Raw genomic sequence first — 22,845 nt, forward strand, 5'->3', positions numbered from 1 at the left:
ACTCCTAATGCTGGCCATACATGTAATGATTGTGGAGACCCTCAAATGCCAGGGCAGTACAAACACCCCACAACTGACCCCATTTTGGAAAGAAGACACCCCAAGGTATTCGCTGAGGGGCATATTGAGTCCATGAAAGATTTAAATTTTTGTCCCAAGTTAGCGGAAAGTGAGACTTTGTGAGAAAAAAAAAAAAAAAAAAACAATTTCCGCTAACTTATGCCAAAAAAAAAAAATTCTATGAACTCGCCAGGCCCCTCATTGAATACCTTGGGGTGTCTTCTTTCCAAAGTGGGGTCACATGTGGGGTATTTATACTGCCCTGGCTTTTTAGGGGCCCTAAAGCGTGAGAAGAAGTCTGGGATCCAAATGTCTAAAAATGCCCTCCTAAAAGGAATTTGGGCACCTTTGCGCATCTAGGCTGCAAAAAAGTGTCACACATGTGGTATCGCCGTACTCAGGAGAAGTTGGGCAATGTGTTTTGGGTTGTCATTTTACATATACCCATGCTGGGTGAGATAAATATCTTGGTCAAATGCCAACTTTGTATAAAAAAAGGGAAAAGTTGTCTTTTGCCAAGATATTTCTCTCACCCAGCATGGGCATATGTAAAATGACACCCCAAAACACATTGCCCAACTTCTCCTGAGTACGGAGATACCACATGTGTGACACTTTTTTGCAGCCTAGGTGGGCAAAGGGGCCCACATTCCAAAGAGCACCTTTCGGATTTCACCGGTCATTTTTTTACACATTTTGATTTCAAACTTTTTACCACACATTTGGGCCCCTAGAATGCCAGGGCAGTATAACTACCCCACAAGTGACCCCATTTTGGAAAGAAGACACCCCAAGGTATTCCGTGAGGGGCATGGCGAGTTCCTAGAATTTTTTATTTTTTGTCACAAGTTAGTGGAATATGAGACTTTGTAAGAAAAAAAAAAAATCATCATTTTCCACTAACTTGTGACAAAAAATAAAAAGTTCTATGAACTCACTATGCCCATCAGCGAATACCTTAGGTTGTCTACTTTCCGAAATGGGGTCATTTGTGGGGTGTTTGTACTGTCTGGCCATTGTATAAGCTCAGGAAACATGACAGATGCTCAGAAAGTCAGAGCTGCTTCAAAAAGCGGAAATTCACATTTTTGCACCATAGTTTGTAAACGCTATAACTTTTACCCAAACATTTTTTTTTTATCAAAGAACAATAAATTTAGAGAAAAATTTATATATGGATGTCGTTTTTATTGCAAAATTTTACAACTGAAAGTGAAAAATTTCATTTTTTTTTGTTGCTGATTTTCCGTAACATATGAGGTTTGTTCAGTTGTTAACCCTTGATATTTATTACCCTGCTTCTGCAGTTTAAATAAAAAACCCATATGTGGTTGTAAACTGCTGTATGGGCACACAGCAGGGCTCAGAAGACAAGGAGTACCATATGGTTTTTGGAGGACAGATTTTGCTGGAATGGTTGTTGGGCGCCATGTTGCATTTGAAGAGACCATGTGGCGGCCTTACAGTGAAAACCCCCAAAAGGTGACCAGATTTTGGAAACTACACCACCCAAGGAATTCTTGAGGGGTGTAGTGAGCACTTTGACCCAATAGGTGTTTCATAGAATTTATAACACTTGGCTGTGAAAATGAAAAATAATGATTATTTTCTTTTACAATAAAATGGTGCTTTAGGCCCAAGCTTTCTTTTTCACAAGGGATAGCCTGAGAATATCACCCCACAATTTGCTAGTCATTTTCTCTTGAGTACAGAAGTAACCCATTTTTGGTCATAAGGGAAGAAAAGGAGCGGCATCTGGATTTTCATGGAATTTGCTGAAATAATATTTAGGAGCTGTGACTTTTTTTTGTTGGGTACATTTGGCTTTCTAATCGCTTTTTATCTAATTTTCTGGGAGGTGAGGTGGGCAAAAAATGTAATTCTGTCAGTGTTATTTTTTTTATGAGGTATATGATATGATAACTTTATTCTGCAGGTTGATACGAATATGTAGATGGTATTGCTGCATCCTTAATGCCCAGCTTTATAAAAACATCACATGATCTATCCCATCTCATTGGTTTCAAAGCTGAAGCCATTGATTGGGTTGATCTGTCATGTGTTGTCAATGTGGAGTTACTGTTGCAGTCAGGTAAGTACAGCCTGGCCAGGGGAACTGGAGTGCCAGTACGGGATCTGTCAGGCAAGTACTTACCAGTTCTTTATTGCAGGCGGATCCCAAGGGTTGTCCAGGGGAGGACACTGGACAACCCCTTTTAGGGATTTCCAGGACTGACTGATGGGTCATCAATCAGATTGATGGGGACCAACTCCCAGTATAACTCCCAGTTATTGGGATCGAACAGTTCACTCCTGATAATTGCCTGCTGTGCTATCCTGTGTAAAAAGGTCTTTAAGCAAAACTCTAAACAAGCACTGTATTATATGTGAGCTTTTAACATATGCATCAGTGAATATAAATATCCCGAAGTCTAAGAAACCCTATGGTTGGCTGGATGCATTATATTATGTTCTATTTTATTTTTAATTTCACTAAGCAGTGACAGGAACATCATTAGATCTTTTTCAAAGAAGGAGACATAACAATATTGAGATTCCAAGCTGTCATTTCAACTCAAGACATTGGTAGAGAGCAACAAATGTTTATGATTTGTATGCATTATCTTTGTAGGAGTCAGCATATACCGTAACTTACATAAAACCTGAACTGTACAGTATATATTATTCGAAACATACCAAAACATCCTTTTTCAGACATATTTATACCTTTAGGTTTCCTGCTGCCGTCAGGACTGATTTAACAGCCCTCATTCCATAGTCATAATGATGCTGGGAAGACAGCTGTTCCGAACATAGACGATATGTTGCCACAATTTTCACCGATAATGGTCGAGCTGTCACAAATCCACAAGAGTATAAGACTATTTCAGCAATCATGGCATAATCAGGTACCATCATGGCAACAGTTCTGAAAAGAGCCTGTTTGTAAAATGAGAATTAAGACTTAGATTGAATGCTTAATGTAAGAGTAGTGTTTATAGTATATATGATACCACTATCATTATCAAATTATGCAAACATCTGACATCAGTAAAATAAACAAAAAAAGTCACTAAATAAATAAATAAAATATCAAAGCTTTATTAGATCTCATATAGTAAAAGACACTTATAAAGCGGCAAATCACAGACAATAAAACACCATTACAGGTATAAACAGTATAGGTATACAACACATTATAAGCTAAGTCATATTCAGGTTAATAAACATTTGCTACCATTGTTATTTTTGAAACTCTGCATTTTGTGAAATGTTTGCATGCTGCTGTGGTGAAAAGGTATCGTGAGAACACAAAAGGCACCATTGTGAAAAAGCGAGGTGGAAACTATGGAACACCACATGCAGTTGATGTGAACATCAGCTATGAAGGTGCACGAAAGTGGACCGACATGCTACACTGGAGCAGCTCACCGCCAAAATGAACCAGGGGGAAACCAGACATGTGTAATGCACACGGCCGTAGCAGTTTTTGCAGTCCACAAATTGAGGATCTGCAAAATAAGGATACCAGCTGAGAGTCGGCAGAATTTTTTTCATTTCTTCACAAATGTCCTAACCTCGTCCATAAAATGGACAAGAATAGGACATGTTCTATTTCTTTTGCGGTCCGTATCCCACGAGGACAAAAACCATGGTCATTTGCATGAGCCTTAAAACAATAGTTCAGTGAACCCTACTGTGTATGGGGCCCATGAAGCAGACAGTCACTGCACCTCTGCTATTTAAGTTGCATCAGCAGAAAAAGCCTCAATTTTCGTGGCAGTATGGGAATTGTTCCTCCGCTGATTGGCAAAGGGTTGCCTTTAGAGATGAGCGAATTTCTCATAAATTCAATTTGGCCAGTTTGCAGAATTTCCTGAAATTCGCGAATCGTGTTAAAAAACAGCTATTTCCTGGCCGCAGAGAGCCTGTACAGTGGTGTAGAACACTGTGCCTTACAGTAACACGCATAGGGAGTCTGCTGTGGTAGTGAAATAATACTGTGAGTCAGTATGACATGCAGATGACAGGCGTCGCTCTTAGAATCACTGCACACTTCACTTATTTGGGCAGTTATGGGGCCAAAACTGACCAAATGTCAGTTGTCAACTCAGCCTTACAGGTCAATGTTAGCGCCAGGTATAAAGAACCGTGGTGGTGGTCCAGAGGCACTGCGGTCTGTATTCATTTGAATTACCTTCTTTGCTGTGGTTTATATCCTTGACTTATGTAAGACTTTGATATACTTGCCATCTAATTATTGCATGGGTGTTTATATAGAGGACTGACTTTTGTCTACCTGTTTACCTAGTGGTGTGTATATGTGGGGTTCTACTTTAAGATCTTCCACTATTTTTGGTGCCCACTTATTTGATGGCAAGTATAATGGAGATGTGAAACTGCAGGGAGGGATTGATGCTTATTTTGTATTCGTATTTATATAAATGTTTCCTTACTTTCATTCTGCGTTGACTATGTGACCTGTAGTGCCTTTGGTCCGCTGCCCACTGACACATTTTGGATCCATTTTATTGCTGATTAGCATTATGTAATTTTTTACAGATGCATTTGAAATAAAGATGCTATTTGATATGTAATAATGGTGTGGTGTCGTGGTGTTGTATTTGATTAGGACCACACATTTGTTGTGTTATATTGGATATACTGTTTGGTGTATAAAGAACCAAGCAGAGGCCCAAGATCTTACTAAAGTGTAAAAGAGCGCACTGCGTCGTCAGCTGATTCCACATAGATGTCTACAGAACCTGTTCTATTAAACGCTTATACAAGTAGAACCCCCCCCCCCCCGACAGAGTGGAGAGGGTGTCAGCAGTGAGTTTGTGTTGACGTCACTGATTATTTTGCCCTTCCTCTGATCCGTCACGGAGAAAGCCAGGATTCAAATTATTGATGAAGGACACACAGCAGTTCCTCCCCTGTGTGACTCCGTTCAGCCAGGCAAACAAGGTGTAGAATAGCGTGACATCACCGTGCCCTGCACATGTGGTATGCTGGAGAGGCACTGTGAATTGTCCCTGCAGTGGGGGCTGAGGACACGGTAATGGATGAGGAGGCAGAGGCGGACATTGTCACAGGACAAAAGGCGTGAGAATGTGGAGGCGGAAGCAGCGTCATCTGGCCAAGTTGCTGGTGTGGCTGGGCAGGAACCACATTAAAACAGTGGGCCATAAAGGACATGTTTTGTCCCTGACCGTAGTTACAGCTCCACATGTCGGCGCTGCCGTGCACTTTGGCAGACACAGACAGGCTCAAGAACTGGCCCACCTTCTGTTCTACATATTTGTGCAGGGCTAGTACAGCCTTTTTCGCAAAGAAATTACAGCTTGGGACTCTCCACCTCGGCTCCGCACAAGCCATCATTTCATCATTTCAAGGTGCAGAGTCCACCACTTGGAAAGGGAGGGACTGCAGTACCAGCAACTTGGCCAGGAGCGCGTTCAGCTTCTGCGTCATAGGATGACCACACGTTTATTGCTGTCTCTTGGCAATCACTTCGGTGATCAACTGCTGACGAAATGACTGACTAGGAGTAGGACGATGAGGAGCAGGAGCATCATGACTGGTAGATGATGGGAAGGACAGACAGCTCCCTTCAGCTGAGGTGGTGGAGCCTTGACTGCCTGAAATCGGGTGTATGACACTGGGTGATTCAGCGGTTGCTGCGGCAGGCTGGACCACCACATCGGAGCCATGATTCTCCCAGGCTACTTTATGGTGACGCTGCATATGTTGAGGCAGGGCCGTGGTGCCAACATTTGCACCCTGGCAACGCTTCACCTTCTGCTCACAGATTCGTCAAATAGCCATGTTCACCTCCTCCGGCGGCTTAACAAATAACTTCCACACCATTGAGTAGGTGATTTTACCCCCAACACTCCGCACTAACTGACTGCTACGGCCGCTGTCTCTGTGAACCCCCGCATCACTACTTTCCGGGCAGGTAGGCTCCTGCGAAGCAGGGGTTCTACCTCGGGCACATTTGGCTCCCGACCTCCCACTGCTGACTCCCGGCCACGCAACCAACTTGCTGGCTCTGCCTCACGTGCAAGGTGCCACCCTCTTCTCCCGATGATGATAAAGCCCCTTCGTCAACTGGCTCCCATTTGCGATCGGCTACATCATCGAGTACTGTCTGCAAGTCACTGATATCCTCCTCAATGGTCTCTGAGCCAGGAGCCTGACTGCTCGCAACACCAGCTCGCACGCCACTTTCCTCATCACTACTTGACAGCCTACTGGAGGAAGCGGCAGATTTCTCCTCCAGATCTTGGTTGGGCAGTAGCTGCTGACTGTCCTCTAGTAGCTCATACTCGCTGTATAGTGGAGCTGAGCCCACAGCATATTATACTTGTCTGGGTGAGGGAACAAAAAAGGACAGAGGCAGGTTGAGGACAGGTGAGGGCACAGGGCCTGCTCCCCGGCCATGCCAACTAAGGGTTGTGTCTGATGAACCCACCGATTCTTGGCTGAGGGAGTCTGATGTCACTTGGGACAAAGTGGATGACCGAGTCAACCACTCAAGCACCGCTGGGTTACTGGTCAAGTCATGAGCGCTAGATGACACCGGGAGCTCAGGCCTCTTGAAGTGACCCTTGCTGCCAGATCCCCTTACTCTGCTGCGAACTGTGCCTGCGCCAGAAATGTTTAGGACTCTGCCCCTCCCTTGTACAGGGCCTGGCACTTTTCTGTCTGACATACTGTTTGTAAAACACTCTCCTGTTCCGCGATCCAGGGCTCCTCGTGGGGCTCGGTCTGCAGGGGACCCCGTTGGAGTAGCGGGACAGGTCACGCATGTGCCTGGGGAGTCTTCGGTTCCGACTCCTTTGCGGGCAAATGCTGTAGTGTGTCCGCATGGTCGCCGGAGGGGAAGACTGTAGGTGTCTCAGAGGCAGATTGACCGGACTGGAGGCGGCACGCAGCAGCCGGTCCTGTCTCCGGTATCACCTGGGGGTTCCGTTCCGGCGTCTGTGTAGACGCGATCATGTATTCACGCTGGGCCGCTAGAGCATCCGTGTGCACGCTCGAGAGGAGGTTCGCAAAAGGATAAGGCGGGATACCTTGAGTGGTGTAGTTTCTTAGATGGGGTCGCTTTTATGGAGTTTTTACTCTAGGGGTGCATCAGGGGGGCTTCAAATGGGACATGGTGCCAAAAAAAAAAAGGCCATCAAAATCTGCCTTCCAGAAACCATACAGCGTTCCTTTCCTTGTGCGCCCTGCCGTTTGGTCATACAGCAGTTTACGACCACATATGGGGCGTTTCTGTAAACTGCGGTATGAGGGTAATAAATATTACGTTTTGTTTGGCTGTTAACCCTTACTTTGTTATTGGGAAAAAATGGATTAAAATGGAAAATTTGCCCAAAAATTGCTTTTTTGGCACAGTTTTTATTTTTCGTTTTTTACCGTGTTCATCTGAGGGGTTGAGGGGGGGGGATTTTTATAGAGCACATACCTAATATGTCTACTTTTTTTAATTTATTTATGTTTTACACTATATTATCTTTTTATAAACAAAAAAAAGATTTTAGTATCTCCATAGTCTAATAGTCTTTTTTTTTTTTTTTTTTTTTTTTTTAGTCGATTATCTTAGGTAGGGCTCATTTTTTGCGCGATGAGAGGACGATTTTAATGGCACTATGTTGGAGGGCATAAGACTTTTTGAGCGCTTGCTATCACAATTTTTGTGATGTAAGGTGACAATAAATACTTTTTTTTTTGCACCGTTTTTATTTTACATTTTTGCATTTACGGATGGCCTCAAACCGGGTACGTGTCATGGCCGTACTGTAAAGTGGGGTCTGGTAGAGGACGTCCCCACTCCAGTAATGCCTGACACTAAGTTTCTTGACTAGGCCCATGTGCAGCACGAGGCCCCAAAATGTCCTCATCTCGGCTGCACTGACCGGGGTCCAGCCACCGGGCCTAGCCAAAAAGGAGCCCGGGTGTTGAGCAACAAACTGTTGGGCATACAGGTTTGTTTGCTCCACCATTAGATTTACAAAGTGGTCACTGAAAAAAAGACTAAAGTAGTCTTATTCAGTGAAGCCCACTGTGGAAATCTGGATTCCTGGTTGGCCTACAAAATCAGGAATCACGGGCCCAAAACGCTCTGGGGTACACCAGACAAGTTCACCGGCAGGGGGCTCCAGTGGATTTAACTGGTAGGCCGGAAAACTAGTACGAGCCCCAAAGCTGCTCGTACTAGGGTGGGCCACAGGGTCCCTAGCTTAACGGTCCCCTTGCTCCGCCTGGTGGCGTCTCCGCCGCCTTGGGGGCTCATCATCATCGCTAGATGATGAGGAAGACGTGGATGACAACAGGAAATTGGGGTCATCCTCGTCCTCACTAGGACTCTCGGACTCTGAGCAAGCTGGGCGTATGCCTGCTCGGCCAAGAACATCCGGCGGGCCATAAGGGAGTGTGTGTCTGTGTGTGTCTGTGTGTGTCTGTGTGTGTGTGTCTGTGTGTGTGTGTGTGCGTGCGTGTAAATCTTTATTCAGTGTGCGTGCGTGTAACTCTTTATTCTATGTGCGTGTGTGTGGGGGCACGGGTGTTCGCGAACTCATCCTAAACCTAAACAGACAAAAAAAAAGACTAACTAAAAAAAGGTCAAAAAATGTGGAAAAAAAAAATAATAATAATTAAAAACCGCTGATCAACCGTCCGAAGTTGATCAGCGGTGGGGTGTGCGATGCACTAACAGTGGCCGGACGCTAAGCGTACGCAAAAAAAATAAAATTGCCTGCGCCCCAAAAATGTTAAAAAAGTTGTTGGGGGGAGGGGGGGCAAGCTGCAGCACCCCTGGGGGGTCTAGGGTCACACAGCTTTGCTGTGGACCCCAGACACTAGATTTAGGGTGATGCAATCACAAACTTTTTTTTTTTTTTTTTTTACTTCCACTAACTTTCCCTTTTATATCCCTGCCTAACCCAACCTTTCCCTAGCCTTTCCCTAAGTACCCGATTGAACAGATGGGGGGTGCTGGGCACAGATGGGGTGATGCCTGGACAGATGGGGGGTGCTGAGATCCGACGACATGCAGCTAATTTGAACCTCCTGCCCGCCCACCTACCAATCAGAGCCGATCCTGAGAGGTGATGTCACATCACCTCTCAGGATCGCAGGATGGTGTTTGGTGGTGTAATATCACACCACCGATCACCATCCTGTTCCGGGTTATCGGGTCCTCAAAGACACGAATAACCGGGAAACGCAGCAAACCGCAGGTCTGAATTGACCTGCGGTTTGCTGCGATCGCCTACACGGGTGGGTCACAGGACCCCCCGGCGCATTGTCCCCAGGTGCCTGCTCAATGATTTGAGCAGGCACTGGGTTCAAATCACCGCCCGCCGCGCAGCGGTGATCGGAAATACACAGGGCATACAGGTACGCCCTGTGTCCTTAAGTACCTGTACGCCCTGTGTCCATAACAGGTTAAAGGGAACCTGTCACCGGGATTTTATGTATAGAGCTGAGGACATGGGCTGCTCGATGGCAGGTAGCATATCCGCAATACCCAGTCACCATAGCTCTGTGTGCTTTTATTGTGTAAAAAGACCGATTTAATACATATGCAAATTAACCTGAGATGAGTCAGGGACAGGACTCTTCTCGGGTTAATTTGCATATGTATCAAATCGTTGTTTTTTTTACACAATAAAAGCACACAGAGCTATGGGGACTGGGTATTGCGGATGTCCTAGCGATCATCTAGCAGCCCATGTCCTCAGCTCTATACACAAAAATCCCGGTGACAGGTTCCCTTCAAAGTCTTTTCTACCACTTTCCCTAGCGCCTGCTAATGTCTCTCCCTGCACAAAATACACTGGAAAATGGCTGAGGCCATTTATAGGGCTGTGAAATCACAGGGGCGGGCTGGCTGGCTGCTGATTGGCTGCATTTATGGCATTGTGGGTGATTAGTGTTGAGCGAACTTGTGTTTTAAGATTGGAGTCTAAAGTTCGGGGTCGGGTTATCGAAGAATCGCGTTATGGATTCGGCTACCACGGACCATAAGTTATGGTCCGTGGTAGCGGAATCCATAACGCGATTCTTCGATAACCCGACCCCGAACTTTAGACGCCGATCTTAAAACACAAGTTCGCTCAACACTATGGGTGATCCCTCATTCCCAGAGTTCTTTGCTCGTGCAGCAGCCATTTTAGGAAAAAAGGTAATTCGTTACCATGAAGCATGAGGAAATTCGGATTCAGTGCAAATCGAATTTTTCCTGAAATTCGGATCGAATTCCACTTAGTCAACTTCGATTCGCTCATCTTTAGTTGCCTTCTCTGGCTAGTCACATTTTATGCTTCATCAAACGGATGGAAGTTGGTGTGTCAGGTGAGAACAATCACAGAACAAAACATCCTGCAACCCTGGAACTCACGCGCAGCCAATCTGGGTATGAATCCATCCTTGCAGAACACATGCACCCATACATGCTAATTGTTTTCCCTGGGGCGGATGAGATCTTCCAGTAACACAATGCAACAGGTCACACAGCTAGAAATGTCTGACACTGGTTAAAAGAGCATGACTAAGACTTCCAAGTAGTACCCTGGCCCCCTAATTCCACAGACTTGTACCCAAATGAGTATCTGTGGGACCGCCTTGATTGTTCAGTTCGCTCTATGGATGCTGCATCCACCCACCCTCCAGCAGCTGTGGGATGTAGCTGTGGGGGATGAGACCGGTGAATGCTGTACCTCTTAATTTTTGTTTCCCTCAGCTCAACTTGGGGCAAGCAGTGTGCAGATTTTGTATGAATTCATAAAACTGTTTCCTCAGAAATCCAAAGAGAGCCGAACAGAAAGGAGGAGGCACAGCACTCTGAGTGCTTCTGTTTCTTCATTTTAGCGATCAGTGGGAGTTTCAACTTCTGGAACCCCACCAATCAAAACTTCAGACTTCTTAACTTACAGTATGACAAGTCACAAGTTTGTTAAAATGATGCGCCCGTCGTTTCTTATGCTATGTTATGTCTGCTGCCTCAGTAAAATAGACTACCGAACATACCGCTAAAGACAAACTTCCTAAGTCATTTTCTAACACAAGTGATATCCTATACACAAGTACAGAATAACTTTTCAGTTATTCCTCTTAAAATCTTTACATAGTTACACAAACAAAATGAGGGAAAACCAAGTGAAGAAATGTGCCCATATTAGAGAGGGTTCTTCTCTCTGTTATTTTGGATATACTTTTGGATACTCGAAAGGGTAAGTGCAACTAAGTTGCCATGTCTTTGTAATTTTATTCCAGCAAAGAATGGGTTTTCTTACAGAACGGTAAGGATGTTGTACACTATGAAATGATGTCTAGCCTAGACTGGCTTATTATATGAAGTATTTCATTTTCCACAAAAAACACATGATTTCTAAAGCAATAACAATATAAAGAACAAAATTAGAAGCAATACCTTAAGGTTGTCTGGTAGCTCAGAACGCCCAGCATAGCCAGGATTCATGGTGATAAAGACTGCACATGTGGGGTTCAGCTTTAGTTCTGTACCCTCAAATACTAATAGATCTGAGCCTGTACTGATACCTGAAAATATACAAATTATTATGGCTTAATAATACTACAACACTTCTGTTTTGAAATCACATAATATATGAATAGGTACCTCTTTGAATTGTAAGTATTTGCTGTGCAACGACTGATAGCACTTCTAAATCGATTCTGTTAAATTCATCAAAGCAAGCCCATGCACCACAGGAAAGTAAACCCTGAAATAAAAGTGAATATATGTAATCTACATATACTGTTCCCTCGAATTTACATGAAAATGTAAGTTCCATTTAGATTTTGAAAATAAAATGCAATATCTATTTAACCTCTTGAATGGCTAAGAGTCTTGTACAGAAATGCCACTGTACCTACATAACCACTTTCAACATAACACTTAAAGATGCTTGATATGTCAGAAGAATAATATAAAATGCCATTTCATGTACAGTACATTTAAAATGTTAAAAACTGTACACCTCGCATATGCACCTCAAAGATAAAATGGAGCCACCATCACCTAATGGTCTAGGAGCTCATCCTAGAACAGGTAAAGAGCAGTACAGTACCGTACTGTAGTGGGTATTCTACTAGACAGCCAACCAGTGCATGCACATCAGTAATACAGGTGTTCGTGAAAAGCCCAAGCCAAATGGCTATTCACATAATTATTCAGACACATACTGTACTGTAGAAAAATATATGTAGGCAAATCATTAATCCCTTGCCAACATACGCAGTATATAATGGCACTATACGTTTACAGCTGTATATTATAGCTGACAACCTGCTGCAATGGCCAAGATCAGAAATAACATTGATCCAGCCATTTAACCCCTTCGATGCCATGGTCAATAGTAGTGCAGTGTATTATATTAAATGATCACAGAATCATATGTTCAGTTCCCCTACTGAGACAATTACTAAACTTGCAAAATAAAAAGGTTCTAGAAATGTCCAATGACAGGTTCCCCTAAGGGTCCATTCAGAAGTCCGTAGGTGTTTTGCGGTCTGCAAAACCCGGATCCGCAAAACACGGACACCGGCAATGTGCGTTCCGCATTTTGCGGACCGCACATTGCCGCCACTATAATAGAAAATGCTTTTTCTTGTCCGCAGTTGCGGACAAGAATAGGACATATTCTATTTTCTTCAGGAACGGAATTGCGGATCCGGAAGTGCAGATCTAGACAGCACATAGTGTGCAGTCAGCATCCGTTCCGGCCCCATTGAAAATGAATGGGTTTGCGGAACGGATCTGGACCCAAGTTGCAGACATGTGAATGGACCCTTAAACATCGTTTCCAACTGTCAAATTTGTCAAAACTGTCCAGGGACCGAAATGAGTAGGAATAATGGAAACCCTAACCAAATTTGTGCGATCCGGCAGGGTCTGTCATTCCAGGGTGGCTTGGCTTATATACACCGATTTGACCAACTAAAACATTGCTAAATGAGCTTAAAATAAAAAATGTTTGAATTTGGAGGGTACTATCTCTCGTTAATCGGCATGAGGAGAGATAGTATCCCCCGAAATCCGGACAGGACTGTCATCCAGTTAAGGCAGTACTCTCTGCTCTGCACTGATGAGGGGCAATCATCCAGAAATAGCTGTCTGCAGATGAGGTGCCTGCTTATTTAATATCCAAGTCATGTCTCAAGGCCTATTTAAAGGGTTGAAAATTGACTTATAGGATAGCTGCCTTACATCTGTTTGAATTTGGACAAACATGAAATGATATACCCAATTCTCATGCAAAAATTATGCCCATAACAGAGGTGTGTAGACCCATATTTGACACATTTCAATGATAATACCATTGACTCACTTGATTAACAAGATTCTAACATTGTTGGCCTCTTGTTATGGGGTACCTTATTGTAAGTTTGGGGCTTAGTAATTGACATGGGATACCTTAAAAAACTTTCCTAATGCAAGGTAATCCAGTCCATCGGAACAATTGAAAACCACACACTGCTTTGCCACAGCTTTTGCCAAGTCCTTGGTAGTTTCTGTTTTTCCTGTGCCAGCAGGTCCTTCAGGAGCACCACCCAAGTGAAGATTGAGGGCACCAAATAAAGTTCTATTATAAAAAGAAAGATTATAAAGTTATTTCTAACATTTGTTCTTTACACACAATTGTTATTCTCAAACATTCAGTTGAAGTACAGAAATACAATAGAGGCATAATATAAAGTAATTCTAAAATAAGGACTAGGAAAATGACATTGGACACGTGAACATTGACTCCTGCTTGTTGAATCACGGGTATTAATAGCAAAATTGGTCTCTCCTTTCAGCTCTAACAACCTCTGTACTTTTTTTGTTGGTGCATGTCAAAAAATACTTTGTTGGTGTATGTCAAAAAATACTTTGTTGGTGTATGTCAAAAAATGAGAAAGTTTTTTTATATTTTTTAAATGAATGTATCACATATTATTCTTTTTATTAACAATTAAAGAGGGTTTCCAGGAATAGGGTAGTTCATGCTGTAGTGACATGCCTGACTACTTCACAAGATGGCGGGTGCCATTAACAAGCTAGAGCAACCAGATGGAGTAGTTGATGATGCCAGACTCAAAGACCATTGGGAGCACCGAAGCAGTGTTGCTAAAACAGTGCGGACTGATTTATGCGGCACTATATCAAATGCTTTGGAGAAGTCAAGATATAGGAAATCCATTGACTCACCCAGGTCCAGCCTAGAGCTTACCTCCTCATAGAAACTGATTGGATAAGTGTAATAGGACTGCTCCCTCACAAACTCATGGTGAAACAGTGTTATACTCTGTGGGGATTTCCTCTGGTAGACAGGCTTGCGGACGCAGTATAGAGGCAATGACAACGTCTTTAACTTAAACAGTTCAGTGTTTTATTCACACATGAGGAAAGTGACAACAAAAAGTCAGTTTCAAGGAAAAAATAATCACCTTGAGTCTGGTGTTTATTCACACTAGGCAGCAACACACAAGTCCTTGGGTGAAACAGAAGTCCACGTGCTTTCATCCAAACAAGATAGCAGGCCTTAATCCCGGCCAAACTCTCAGGCCCCAACACAGAGACTGGAAAAGCTCCACTGTCAAATGGAGGATAATCCACACCCAGCTGAGACTGCTGGCTGGGTTTTATATCCCTAACCAAAACCTGGCCTGAAAAGTGGGGAACAGCCACCCACCCTGCACTTTGGCTGCTCCCAGTAAGAGCTGGCCCGGATCAGCTTTACAGCCACACTAAATAACCAAAAGGGTCAGTCAGCACTAGCTGCCACTGACACTTAAAATTACCAGCTCTTACCTCACCGAGGCCAGGAACCTCGGTGACACATATCTTCCGTCAATGACGGCCCCTTGCGCTTTCCTACAACGCTTATATTCATTTAGATACCCACAACAGATGTTAGACTTACCAACCTATAGTTTCTGGGCCCTGTTTTTGACCCCTTTTTAAACACAGTGGTCCCTCAAGTTACAATATTAATTGGTTTCAGAACGACCATTGTATGTTGAAACCATTGTAACTTGAGTAATTGGTTCCAAAGCCACAAAATGTCATCCAAGATAAGAGAAAATGAAGATTTGGGAAAAATAAGCAGATGTCGAAGACAGATAAAACAAGTCCTTACATATAACAGTCAAGAATGGCTGCTAACTAGTACCTAATACAGCTATGTGGCCAGAGAAGTGGCCTTGATTGGATCTGAGCCTGAGGCATTATATGTAGAGTCTAGTTTCAACTTACTATGGGTCAGAATAGATCATTGTATCTTGAAAATATTGTATCCTGAGGCCACAGTATCTTGAGGGATCACTGTAATGGCACCCCATTGGCTAAGCGCCAATCATGTCCAACAGACCCTGTCATTATAGAGTCCTTAAAGGGGTTGTGTCACTTCAGCAAGTGGCATTTATCATGTAGAGAAAGTTAATACAAGGCACTTAATAATGTACTGTGGTTGTCCAGGTCAGATAGGTCATCGGCGGAGGTCTGACACCCGGAACCCCCGCCGATCAGCTGGTTGAAGAGAAGGCTACGCCTGTGCAACACTGCCTTCCGTTCATTGTTTACCTGCTTGCCATCGACAAGACAAGGACAGCTTCTTGTAATTACACATGCTTGCCGCTGCAATCTCAATGGCTGATTGGCAGGAGTGCTGTGTGTCGGACCTACACCAATCGGATATTGATGAATATCAATATTCAAATTCCAGAAAACCCCTTTAAATATCAAAAATAAGGGTCTGTCTATAACATTACTTAATTCTCTTAGGATATGGGAGTGTATGCCATCTGGACCCGGTGATGTCTATTTTAATTTTTTTAAATGCCGTTGCACTTCTTCCTGGGTTAGACAGGCCACATTTAATGGGGCGTTTATTTTGACACTGCATTTCATCTGAAATTGAAATTTCTTTATTGAATGCAGTGGCGTAAAAAGTATTTTATTAATTAGATTTTTTTCTCATCTCGGTCTACAACTCCTTCATCACTCCTTAAAGGGCTAACACTTTCAGGTTTAATTTTTTTACCATTTTATATACAATTTTTAGAACTATAAGATGCAACAGACACAGACAAAAGATACACCTAGGATTCAGAGGAGGAAAATACGATTTTTTTTTTCATGAGACCCCAAATCAGAGCCCGATTCAGACCACAGATTAGACCCTTATCAGACCCCCAAGCGCCATCAGCCTTAGATCACACCCTTCAGCCTCAGATCAGACCCCCATTAGCCTCAGATCAGTCTCCCATCAGCCTCAGATCAGACCCCCATCAGACCTCAGATCAGAACCACATCAGCCTCAGATCAGACCCCCATCAGACCTCAGATCAGACATTAACATTCAGACTATAAGATGCACTGCCATTTTCCCCTCATTTTTTGGGTAAAAAATGGGGTCTTACATTCCATAAAATATGGTAAATCAAAAACATTTTAGGGTTAGTTTTACTCTCTTTGGCAATGAGCTTCTCTATCTTCAAATTGGTTGCCTGTGATTAGTGTGGGACTGGAGTGCCTAGAGCCCACCAGTAAATTTCACTACACAGATACATGCAAATATTACCCGCTAATACAGCGGCAGACAGAAGCAAGATGTTACAAGATGATTTGGGGTCCCCGCAGCAACTACAAGAAGCTGGGTGCCTAGAAAAGGAGGACTGTCTTGAAGTAATCTCAGCCACCAAATGCATCTACAATAATAAACTATTAAATAATCTACAGAATAAAAAAGGAATGTTTCAATAGCGCTTCTTTCCTTATTGCCCATAATATGGCAGCAGCATCGCAGTAGGACCGCACGCAACTACTGCATGGAACAACACACCTGAAAAAAATATCAAAGATACCCACACTTATCTACCTGATTTAGCATATGCTTTTTCCCTGTTTAGAAAATGTACCCACAGTAATGCGTTGATTTCTATTTGCACAGGTTTGTATTTACCTTGTTACTGAGATAAGTCTTTGTCTGTATCTCTTCCTACCGATGGATACAAAACTCCCGCTCTCACGGGTCCGGTGTCTTGTACTAACAGCTCTCGCCCCGGCCGGTGGCATGGAGCTGTATGGAAAGGAGTTTGCGGCTTGTATCCATCGGTAGGAAGAGATACGGACAAAGATTTATCTCAGTAACAAGGCAAATACAAACCTGTGCAAATAGAAATCAACGCATTACTGTGGGTAAATTTTCTAAACAGGGCAAAAACTTATGCTAAATCAGGTAGATAAGTGCGCGGTATCTTTGATATTTTTTTCAAGTGTATTAAATAATCTACCCATTTTTTTCATATGGACGTTTAGGTTGGTTGAGATGCTGTACACTGCCTACCTATAGTCACTCTACTGTGCAACGTGCCCGGTGTGTAGGGAATGGGGGATTAGGGGACCACTGAGGGATTTACCTGTACCCCCTGTGGGCCAGTCTCAACCTGGTCCCCTCCTCTAATACTTCCTCTCTAAATTGTCCTCCGATATTCCATAATAATGACCTGGACATGCTAGGAGTTGTTGTTCTCTCCTCATACCCCCTCCAAGAAACGTCATCTAATAACACATAACAACGGCCTGGATGTGCTGGCAGTTGCAGTTCTCTCCTCTTATACTTAATCCCTGTAAAGTCCTTTGGTATCACATAACATTTGCCTGGACATGCTGGGAGCTGTAGACCTCTTCTCTTATACCCCATCCCTCAAATATCCTCTGATTTCCCATAATATTTGCCTGGACATGCTGAGAGATGTAGTCCTCTCCTCTTAGACCCCTCAATGAAATATCCTCTGATATCCTATAATAAAGACCTGGGCATGCTGTGATTTGTAGTTCTCTTCTCTTCTACCTCATTCCTGTACCTCATTCCTGTTCTCTGATATCACATATCAGCCTGGACACACTGGGAGTTGTAGTCCTCTCCTACTATACCTCCTCCCTGAAATGTGCTCTACTATTACATTATATCAGCTTGGACATACTGGGAGTTGTAGACCTCTCATCACAGACCTCCTCTCTGAAACGTCCTCTGATATCCTATAACAACAACCAGGTTATTCTGGGAGTTGTAGTCCTCTCATTTGATACAGTACCTCCTCCATGTAATGTCTCCTGATGTTGGTATATAGATTATGTTTTCTATTCTGTGAGTTGTAAGATCAACCACTGACCCGGGTGTGGTGTCCTCCTTTTGGGCGTTATGAAAGCGGTCACCCTAAGCTATTATATAATGTAAGCACTACATGTAGGGTTCCCACTTTTCCCATCAGATTACCGGTAATGACAAGGCCAGTGATTTACCAGGCAGGTGGCAACCCTAGTGGGGACCCGGTACCCCACCGATTAGCTGTTTTTTGGCAGCCTGGAATCAAAATAGTGAATGGAGCCGGAAGCAAAGGACTCCATGCACTGTGCAGTGGCCTTAAGGTTGCCGGCTTACAGCCGCTTGTAAGGGGGTGGTGCTGCCCCTTTAAATTATTTCATCCATGCTTTGAGAGTAAGAGATCGTGTCCCTGATGTGCAGAGGAGGCCCACCAATCATGTATGATGTCTGTCCTCTGTTATCGGTCTTCTTGTATCCAATGTGTAAAGTTGCCCAGCACCAATCAGATGTCTGGGCTCAGTCACAGAGTTGACAGCAAGAGGCACTTGAGGGTAAGATGACATTTGGGAGGAGGGAACAGAGTGTCTAATGACCTCTATAGTGTAGCCCTGACAAGAGAACCCTGATCCATGTGCCCTGCCACACCGAGTGCCCTGAGAGAGAGATCTGTAACTATAGGGTGGTGTGCCACAGTGAAAGACTGACACCATCAAGCTGTTTACCTGATAGACTGTTAAGTTGCCCATGGTAACCGCCAAGTTTATAACAACAATGTAACCATCAAGCTTTGTACCCAATGGTGACTGTAACCACTAAGCACTGCGCCTCCTGCTTCTGTAATGTCAGGAGGCAAGTGTCCGACTCATGGCTGCGGCCTCCCCAAGTGGGGTCCCAGGATAGGGTCAAGGGTCACATATAAAACTGAACGGACCATGCTGTTAGTCTGTTCATTTACATGGTATGGTCTGGAAGGGATAAGAGCCACTGATCCACGTGCTCTGTGTCAGTTACAGAACAAACCTGCTCCACAGAAGCAGGAAACGATCATTGGGGGACCATGGCGGTTATCTAAACTGGAGTATATTGACACAGTGCGGTCAGGAACGGGTTATTGGCCTCTGAAGAAGGGCACATTGACAGTCATTAAAGGGTTAACCCTTCGGAACACTGCCACCAACATTAGTCATAGACACCTGTGACATCACAAGCTTGTAAAAAGCTGGCGAGCAGCCATATTTGGTGCTGTACTTGATATCCTGAGGTCCTTGAGCTTAACTACGTCCGCCCACCGCACCTTGACAAAATTTGGGGGTTCCAGCAGGAACGGGAGAAATGGGACATCCCCCCTCCCCGGACTATTTATGTGGCAGGCACATAGTGGCATTACCCTCTAAGCCCAAGGGAAGGGCAGCCCTCCAGCCATAGTTCCTAGAGCATATACAAACACGTTTTTCCAGCTCACCATATCTTTCCCATGCACGGAACAGACCGGACCAGTCCTCACTTGAAACACGAAGAAAAAGAGAAGTTCCAGCATTCAGGGTAAAAACCTAGATGTTTTCTTTATTCATGATGGTCACAATTCACATACATGGACAGCTTCTCCCTCCACCGCTAGGTTGACATGTTTTCAGGAGAAGCTGTCCATGTATGTGAATTGTGACCATCATGAATAAAGAAAACATCTAGGTTTTTACCCTGAATGCTAGAACTTCTCTTTTTCTTCATGGTTCCTAGAGGTTTCCTCCACAGGGGGTTTCCTCTCCTGAGTGCTGAAGGGTGACTCTCTGAGTCGGGGGTTTGCCATTTTTTTTAATTTTAAATAATCTATTTAGACATTTATCCCCCAATTACCATGTTCTGTGTCTTTATTCTGTTTCTTTAATTTGCGTTCTTTGGTTTCAGGGGTGTATGCATAATTTTCTCAGGGAGGAGGTTAAAGGGTTATTCCCATCTTGGACATATAAGGCATATATCGATAGGATGTGCCATAATTGTGCGATAGGTGCAGATCCCACCTCTGGGACCCGCTCATATCTCCAGAACAAGGGTTCAAAGTAAACAGAGAGTGTGTTGCGCATGCGCAGCATCCTCTCCATTCACTGCTATGGAAGTTCCAAAAATAGCGAGCACGCTCAGCAGCGAATGGAGAATAAGTAGCAGAAGCGTGGCCACCTCTTCATTCATGGGACTCCAGAAAATTGCCAAAACCGCTGCTTAGCTATTTTCTGAAGTTCCACAGCAGTGAATGAAGGGTGAATATCCCTTAGAATTAAATTAATTAGGAAATAACCAAGTTAGCAGAGCCAGTAAAAAATGAAGAAGGTCACGGCACTCCAGAAGCAGATTCAATGTGTTTTAATCCACCAGATATTCAGCAGCAACGTTTCGACAACAGTCTTTATCAAGCTACATATGTAGCTTGATAAAGACTGTTGTCGAAACGTTGCTGCTGAATATCTGGTGGATTAAAACACATTGAATCTGCTTCTGGAGTGCCGTGACCTTCTTCATTTTTTACTGGTACATTGGGGGTCTCTGAGGCCGAGACCTGACGCCACGAGCACCGCCGCAAAGTTGCTTGAGTGTATTCAAGTAAGTGGTGCTGTCCTACCTTACATTTTTTTGTGACAAGTTAGCAGAGCATCACTAGGACTCAAAGCAGTGTAAGGAGTCCCAGGACTGTTGCGCCGAGTGAGAACAGTCACTGGTGATGCCGAGGATCAACGACTGTTGAACACTGTTGGGCTAATGGACCGATCTTCCACGTCAGTTTTATGGTGTTGGAAAGTTGCAAATTTAGCCGCATGTCCCATTTTGTGTCTAAATTGGAACACAGCCTGGCCTAAATGTATAAAATCGCATTATATATAATATTAGGCGATTACATACAATAAATAATAACATAGACACACCTCCCCCCGATGAAGAATGGGTTCTTATTTATCAAAGCTATCTACCAGTAGGACTGTCTTCATTGCCCATAGCAGCTTTCATTTTTTCATTCAGGTTAAAGAAATAAAAGCTGAGCTCTGATTGGTTGCTAGGGGCAACAAGGACAGAATGTGAAGAAAATAGACTTTATTCGGTTTTTACCTTTTTGTGAATTGATCGACTGCACACATGGAATTCATGGAACTGTTTTGGGCAGGAGCCTCGTGTGTGGTCGGTAACGTGTGACTTCCATGTTTTTTAAGAACCCCTGAACCGATCTGGGTGAAATTTGGATATGTTGGTCCCCCAGATCGGGGCTATCAGGGGATATGTAAATTGTGGGGATACCTTGTGGGGAAAAGGGTGTTCCAACGTTTGGGAGAATTGTGTGCTCTCTGCCTAGAGATAATTGGTTTATCCCTTAACTTATCTCAATAGCTCCCAGGCAGAGAGAGGGCGGGTGTTACTGTAACTCTGTATGTTAATTGGTTATTGTCCTTTGTTTACTGTGGGAGATCCTCTTGCAGGAGGATTTCTCATAAAAGCCAGTGTGTTTTCAATAAAAAAGATTCCTGTTACACCCTTCATGAAGTCTAGGCTCATGGTTGGGGAATATTCCATTTGCTGGGGAGAATCATCTTGGAAGCTGCATTCATCGACCCTATCCCCCTATTTCCTATGGTAGCTATAATCACATATGCTCAGCTATTGGGAAAGGAATAGAATGCCGCAGTACCATAACCACTGTAGGTCTTAACACAGAACTTGGTAAATGAGGCCTTAAGATGTATGTTGGAACAGATTTTGTTCTTGTCCACAGTACAAGTCGTAGTCCCAGCACCCACATTCTGCCCCTTCTCCATAAGTACTAGACTGAGCCCTCATACATTTACTCAAGAGTCTGGGATTGCCCTCATAACTGCCAACTATATTTAGTGCCAGCCACACTACCCCTACATATCCTAGAACTGTGGGCCTCTTGTGCTATCCACAGTGTCCCCATTAGAGAAAGTGAGCGATAACGCCATATAAGTGCCAGTCAAGTCAGTGCCAAGTTTCATCTGCTGTCTTCGTAATTGGCAGCCATAGTTCCCCAAGAATCCCAGTAATAGTGACCCTATACTGTAGGTGTTATCCACAGTGATGCCAGGGTTGATATAGTCCCAGTGCCCGCATAACTGCCAGCCACTGTGCCCCCAAACTGCCAGCCACTGAGTCTCCATAAGTGAAATCCACACTGCCCTTACAACTCCTAGCAATATTGGTAACATAGGAGCTATTCACACTGATGCCAAAAGTGACAACCATGGTGCCCCTACAAATGCCCTCCACAGTCCCCGATAAGTGCTAGCCACAATGCCCGTCTATAACACAGCAACCACAGTGCTACCATAAGAGACAGTCATTGACAGTGCCATATTAGTGCCAGTCAAGACCCCAAAACATTTCATCCACTCACTCCATAACTTGCCATAGTTTAGTCGTTCCTCCACAAGTTCCAGCCACCCCTCCCTACAAATGCCAGTCACAGTTCCCCCATAACAGATAAATGTCCTGTAAGGTTCAGCCAAAGCCCTCTTAAAATTTCCACTATAACCATAGTTGTGCAATAATTGACAGCCACAGTGCCTTAGCTATCTCCAGAACGGTCTTTAACTTTAGTGTGACACTAAATGTCTGGGATTTTCAAGGGAGAGGATTGCCGCAGGACAGGCACTATAATCTG

General features: G+C 43.9%; 1 protein-coding gene across 1 annotated transcript in view; it reads right to left on the reverse strand.

Moving 5' to 3' along the window:
- The window catches only part of DNAH7 (dynein axonemal heavy chain 7), a 574,291-nt gene that overhangs the window by 433,769 nt on the left and 117,677 nt on the right, over nt 1-22,845 (reverse strand). Inside the window, exons 23-26 of the mRNA XM_040440176.1 lie at nt 13,508-13,676; nt 11,711-11,813; nt 11,504-11,631; nt 2,788-3,000 (exon numbers count right to left, since the gene is read on the reverse strand). Of these exons, the coding sequence (XP_040296110.1) occupies nt 2,788-3,000; nt 11,504-11,631; nt 11,711-11,813; nt 13,508-13,676 (613 nt within the window). The remainder of the gene's footprint in view (nt 1-2,787; nt 3,001-11,503; nt 11,632-11,710; nt 11,814-13,507; nt 13,677-22,845) is intronic.

Source organism: Bufo bufo, chromosome 7 (assembly GCF_905171765.1).
Source record: "Bufo bufo chromosome 7, aBufBuf1.1, whole genome shotgun sequence".
Lineage (NCBI taxonomy): Eukaryota > Metazoa > Chordata > Amphibia > Anura > Bufonidae > Bufo > Bufo bufo.